This window comes from Sarcophilus harrisii, chromosome 2, assembly GCF_902635505.1.
Source record: "Sarcophilus harrisii chromosome 2, mSarHar1.11, whole genome shotgun sequence".
Lineage (NCBI taxonomy): Eukaryota > Metazoa > Chordata > Mammalia > Dasyuromorphia > Dasyuridae > Sarcophilus > Sarcophilus harrisii.
This window is the reverse complement of record NC_045427.1, coordinates 263,197,820-263,204,190: the sequence shown is the minus strand read 5'-3', so window position 1 is coordinate 263,204,190 and position 6,371 is coordinate 263,197,820. Positions and strand designations below refer to the sequence as shown.

The 6,371-nt window shown below is 46.0% G+C and overlaps 1 protein-coding gene across 1 annotated transcript in view; it reads left to right on the top strand.

Moving 5' to 3' along the window:
* Window positions 1–762: 762 nt before the first annotated feature.
* SPTBN5 (spectrin beta, non-erythrocytic 5) overlaps window positions 763–6,371 on the top strand; it is a 92,482-nt gene continuing 86,873 nt past the window's right edge. Inside the window, exons 1-5 of the mRNA XM_031949283.1 lie at window positions 763–908; window positions 1,780–1,927; window positions 2,434–2,601; window positions 4,057–4,173; window positions 5,856–6,013. Coding sequence (XP_031805143.1) covers window positions 778–908; window positions 1,780–1,927; window positions 2,434–2,601; window positions 4,057–4,173; window positions 5,856–6,013 — 722 coding nt within the window. The 5' untranslated portion in view covers window positions 763–777. The remainder of the gene's footprint in view (window positions 909–1,779; window positions 1,928–2,433; window positions 2,602–4,056; window positions 4,174–5,855; window positions 6,014–6,371) is intronic.

Genomic DNA, 6,371 nt, shown 5'->3' with positions numbered 1-6,371 from the left:
TCACACTTTATCAAATAATTATAGAATATGAGAGTTGTAAGGGACCTTAGCAGTCACCTGTGCACCTTTTCAACCAAAGCACAAAAGGAATCTTGTCATGTTGTGAAGGAAAACATAGATCTCCCCCTAAAGAAACCATCAGAGAAAGAGAGAGTGAGTGAGTTAGGGAGGGAGGGAGTAAGAGAGGGAGGGAAGGAAGGAGGAAGGGAGGGAGGGAAGAAGGACGGAGGGAGGGAGAGGAAAAGGGAGAAGGGAGGGAGGGAAGCAGAGACAAAGACAAAAACAGATACAGAAAGACACAGAGAGAGAGGGGGAAGAGGGAGACAGGGAAGGAGGGATGGAAGGAAAGAGAGAGACAGAGAGAAACAGGGAGAGACAAAGAGACAGAGAGAGAAAGAAAGAGAAGAAGGGAAGTAGAGAAAGAAGAGAGAGAGGAGAGGGGAGAGGAAAATGGAGAGAGAAAGCTTCCATCTGAATTCAAACACAATAAGTTCTTTCTCTGGATAGGATTTTTCATCATAAGACCTTCAGAGTAGTTGTGGATCATTGTATCAGTGATAATAGCCAAGTCTTTCACGCTGATCATCCCAGAATATAAGCACTTCCATTTGCTTACGGCCCCCTCCTAGAGGTCTCCTTGCCCAGCATCCATCCTCCTCCAGCTGTCTGCTAGGTAATTCCCTTCCAGCATTCTCTGCTGCCAGCAGGGTGGGCAGGTGGGGGAACAATGCCTCCTGTGTCCTGCCTTTTTGCTAGTCTGGCCCAAGGGGAGGGACAATGGCCTGGCTTCAGCCCTGGACTCTCTCAACTCTGGCTCTTCCTTACACAGCTGCTGCCCCTCCAGTCTGCCGAGAGATAGCCAGCTGCTCAGGCGGCCTTCTCTTTTCTCCTGCCCCAGCCATCACAAGGTGAGGACTTGCTATATTATCCCTAACCTCAACCCCTCATCCCAGCTCAAACCAGGGGCCCATATTGTGGTGGCCTTAAGGTGGGATTCAGGCTGGGAAAGGGGTACTGGGAGATTTGGACAGTCTGGTATCAGGACCTGGGCGCCAATGCCACAGAAACCCTGAATGGGCCCAAGGAAACCCTGAATGAGGGTGGGCACGGGGTCTCTGGGACCCTCTAGGGCTGGGGTCCCCTAAATAGATCCAATATCCAGACAAATCCCCATTCTACTTTCTAATTCCACATACTCCTGATCTCCCATCCCTTTCCCTCATCTGTAAAATGAGAGGGGTGGGCTAGAACAGGATGTTCTTAACCTTTGGGGCATGTCATAGACCCCTTTTAAATTTTAATCAAAACTATGGCTCCCTTCTCAAAATCATGCCTTTAAATGCCTAAAACCAAATGCCTAGGATTACAGAGGGAACTGATTAAATCAAAATATGGTTATTAGAATATTAAAAATTCCAAGTTCACTGACCTGATTAAGAACCCATAGATTAGATGATCTCTGATGTTTCTTCCAAATCCAAATCCATGATTTATTTGTTTTATGGCCATTTTCTACCATTTACAGGGGTTCTTTTTAGGGAGGATTCTTTCCCACAAAGATTTGAGGACATGAAAATTACCTCCTTATTATTATTAAAAAATTTAAGAGGATGGGAACCCCTATCCTAAGAATCTATCCACGCCACACTGCCTTGCACCTAGGAGGGGGAGAAGGCTCCCCTCAGACCTTGGAGGGGAGAAAGGCTTCCCTCAGACCCAGGAGGAGGAGAAGGCTCTTTGATGTCTTCTTTGGCAGTAAGAAAGTGACCTTGTTCAAAGTCACCAGGGAAGGGGTCTCTCCAGCACAGCTCTCGCCATGGACTCGGAATATGAACAAGGCCACATGCGTAAGCTGCAGGCCCAACACACAAAGATGCAGGAAAAAACCTTCACCAACTGGGTCAACAACGTTTTTCACCACGCCAAGGTAAGTTTCCTCTTTCTATCATGGAAGTCTCTATCATTGAGCTCCCTTTCTGCTATTTACTAGCTGTACCATCTAGAGCAAGTCACTTAATCTGGAGGAAGCTGTGGTCCAGGAAAAAAGCACTGACTCAGAGGAGTCATGGGAGTTGAATTCAAATCCTGTTTCTCACAAGATCTTGTGATCTTGGGCAATGCATTTTACTTTCTTGTACATGAGTTCCTCGTTTATACAATGAGGGAATTGGACTAGAAGGCCTCAGAAGTCTGTTTCAGATCTAGATCCGTGATTCTAGGACTCATGCTTCAAACCTGCTCCCTTAAAACAGAGGGATCAGCCTTACAGTCCTGTGCCTCCATCTTGCCCCTTGGGGTGCCCGCTGTAGTCCTTCCCCTCCCCTCGGGAATCCCAGTTCTGTGACAGTGTGTATTGAGTGGGGGAAAGGGGAACAAGGAGGTGGACAAGCCGAGCCAGGACCAAGCTGAGTCTCTCTGCCTCCCCTTTCCCAGGCTGGCATCAAGATCCAGAATATTTACGCTGAGCTGGGAGATGGTGCCCACCTGCTGAAGCTGCTCGAGCTCATCTCTGGGGAGGGGCAGCTCCCCCCCAACCGGGGGCGAATGCGAGTGCACTTCCTGGAGAACAACAGCCGGGCCCTAGCCTTCCTGAGGTCCAAGGTGAGACCAGGAGCTCCCAACAGAGCTCAGAGACTGGGAGACCAAGAAAGATGGGAAGCGGCAGAATCAGAAGCAATCCCACCCTCTTCTCTATCCCCCCTCGAAAGCCCAGCTGTGGCTTGGAGAACTCCTCAGGTCAAATCAGGAAGGAGAAACTCAAATAGAAATTGGAATTGGAATAGTTTAATATCTATTCTAAAAGGGAATGCTTCCTCAGGAGGGTTGTTTGGCCATTCCCACAGCTGGATCCCGGATGCATAAACTGTGGAATATAGGAGTGAGGAAGGGAAATAGAGGCTCTGTAAGGGAAGGCGATGCTGAATAAGGCTAATAGACTGTTTACACAAAGCTTTAAGATCTGTAAAGAGTTTGACAGGCAAAATCTCATCGGACCTTCACAACAACCCTTAGAAGTAAGTAGCAGCCAGAATGAGTCAATAAGAACTTGTTAGGACTTACTATGTATTAGGCCCTGTGTTAAAGGCTGGAATACAGTGCCTGCCTTCAGGGAACACACCTTCTTCTAGGGGAAGTCAGCACAGAATATGTGCAGGAGTGGGGGGGAGGGGAGGATGGGGAGAAGGAAAAGATAGAGAAGGGGAGTAGAGAGGATTGAGGGAAGTAAAAGACAGTGGAAAGAGTGAGAGAGAGACAGGCAGACAGACAGAAGGAAGGTGGGAAAGAAAGGAAAAGAGAGAGACAAAGACAGAAGGAGGGTGGGAAAGAAAGGGAGAGAGGAAAAGGGAGAGAGAGAGAAATAAAGAGAATGAGAGACAGAGAATGAGAGAGAAAGACAAAGGCAGAGACAGAGAGGAAAGAGACAGAGAGACAGAAAAACAGAGAGACAGAGACAGAAGGAGAGAAGGAAGGATGGGAAGGGAGGGAGAAGAAGAAAGAGAGAGAGAGAGGAAGGGAGATGGAACGAGAGGGAGGGAGGGAGAGGGAGAGAGAGAGAGAGAGAGAGAGAGAGAGAGAGAGAGAATGATACAACAATGATACAACAGACTTTGGGGAGAGTCACTAGTATAATAGCAAAGTATTTAATTAAGATCTTAAAACTGTGTAAACCAAAACAGTTGTTTTTTTTTTAAAGTTCTTTCTTCACAAGAAATTTTGTAAGGCAGAGAGGATAAGTATTCCCATGATAAAGATGAGGAAAATGATGTTTAAATGATGATTTGCCCTAGTTCTCTTGGCTAGAGGTTAGAACCAAGGTTTTTAAACCATTTCTCCTGACTCAAGGGCTCAAAAATAAGTGGTTTTCCACTATATTCTGAGATGATGAGTGATGGGCAAGAGGTCAATGAGGGTAGAGGATTCATGGGCTCCTCAATTCACATGGACCGCCTACATTCTGAAAGCTCAGTCCTCCTCCTGCCTCCCCTCAATTCTGCCACCACCACCACCCCCCATCGGGCTCCATCACAGCTGCTCTTGCAATAAATGACTCTACAGGTGCCAGTGCCTCTAATTGGTCCAGAGAACATCGTGGATGGGGACCAGAGCCTCATCCTCGGACTCCTTTGGGTCATCATCCTGCGTTTTCAGATCTCCCACATCTCCCTGGACAAGGTACTGCTCAGAACCGACTCTCAGCCCCCCCACACACACACACACACTTCTCCTTTCCTGGCCTCCACTCTCCTTGCTCACGCCTCCTTTTCCTCCTCTTTGAACCTCCTGTGGACACAGCCATTTCACAGTCAAAGATTAGCTCTAAAACATATGCTATGTGACCCTAAGCTGGTGCTGCAGTGGATAGAGCACCAGCCCTGGAGTCAGTAGAACCTGAGTTCAAATCAGGCATCAGATGCCAGTGTATTACTGTGTGACTGTGGGCAAGTCACTTAATGTTGTTGTTTTTAAAAAAAAAAAAAAAGACACAACTCTAAAGAGTGTTTTCTATTCCCATAATGATGGTGGCAAGTCAATTTAATTTCTCCGTCTCAAGCAACTTCCTAAGACAAAGATTCTACTTTTTTGTGTGTCATGGACCCTTTGCCAGTCATGGTTTAAAGCATCATGGACCCTTTTCAGGGTAATGTTTATAAATGCATAAAATATGGAGGATTACAGAAAAAAAATTAAGTTCATGGACCCTGGATTAAGAACACTTGTCCTAAAATGTTCTTTTTGTTTTTAAGCATTTTCTCCTCACCTTACAATTGCTTCAGAAGTGCTCTACGCTATAATTTGCAGAGCAGTTGTTGACTTGCATTGGTCAAAAAGGAGTTTGTCCTTGAAATTCTCTGCACCAGTGAAATCAGAGGCCCAGGCCATCCCCCTTTCTAGTCCCCCAAAATGTGGATATTACTCTTTGACATAATTACGTACATTTTTGTATCCCTAGGTTTTCTAATCCTGAATCCCTATCTGTGCCAGGAATTCAACCGGGTCTCAGCTCAAATAGAAAGGAAATGACTGAGGCACAGAGGGGGGCACTGGGCCTGGAGCTTTTAGGTGCTGAGTTCAAATTCCCCCTTAGACAATTTACTAACTGTGTGCCCTTCAGCAAATGATCTAACCTCCCTCATGGACTGGTTTCCTCACGGGGATAATAAAAGCACATATCTCGTAAGGTTGTTAGCCATCATTTTTTTTTAAAATAACTTTTTATTGACAGATATCATTTTCGATACAGGGGCTCGCTATGTACCAGGCCTTGTGCTGAGTGTTTTACAATTATTTTCTTATTTGATCTTCACAATTATTATCCCCATTTTATACATGAGGAAACTGAGGCAAACAGGGCTCAATGACTTACCAGAGTCATATAATTAGTAAGTGTCTGAAGCAAGATTTAAATTCAAGTTTCCCAACTCACTGCTCAGCTCTATATTCATTGCACAATCAGCTGCCTCCAATGTCTATACAGAATATATGGTATGTAATATAGTATAATATAATATTTTCTTTTTTAACTTTTCAACAATATTTTACTTTCCAAATACATGGATAGTTTTCAACATTCATGTTTGTAAGACATTTTGTTCCCAATTTTTCCCTCCCTCTCTTATCTCCCCCCTCCCCAAGAGAGTAAGGAATCTGATAAAGGTTAAATAAATATTTAACATATTTCCATATTTTTCATGTTGTTTAATAATAATATATTTTCACATAAATCATTGTTAGTAGTAGTAAAAAGTATTCTCTGTCCAGCATAAGGTGGGGGGGGGGGAGAAGAGAAGAGGGTTGCAGGCTCTGCCCCCCAACCTGTCCCCCCTCCTCTGAGCTCAGTGCTCTTCTCCCCGCAGGAGGAATTTGGGGCCAGCGCGGCTCAGCTGTCTGCTAAGGAGGCTCTGCTGGTCTGGTGCCGGCGGAAGACAGCCGGCTATCCCAACGTGAACATCACCGACTTCTCTCACAGCTGGAGGGATGGGCTGGGCTTTAATGCCCTCATCCATGCCCACAGGTCAGAAAATGGGCGTCCTGCTTCCCGGGCCGAGGACTCCAGGAGCATCCTCTCTCCCTCAGGAGCAGGCTCTCAGGGCAAGGGGGCAGGGGAAAATGAGCCTGGGAAAATGCCTTGCTCTCTCTAAGTGTCTGGAGGGCTGGCTGCCCTCTGTTGCCCAATCTGGCCATTGGGTAGAGACCGGGCGTGGGGGCAAAGCCGTAGGAGATAGGAGGATAATAATAGCCAGTGTTTTATGGCTCTTTAAAATATTCTGAGCATCTCACAAACAGTATCTCATTTGAGCATCGCAATAATCCCATGAGGTGTTATTATCCTCATCTATAAAGTGGGTAGAATTTAAGAGAGGTTAAGTCAC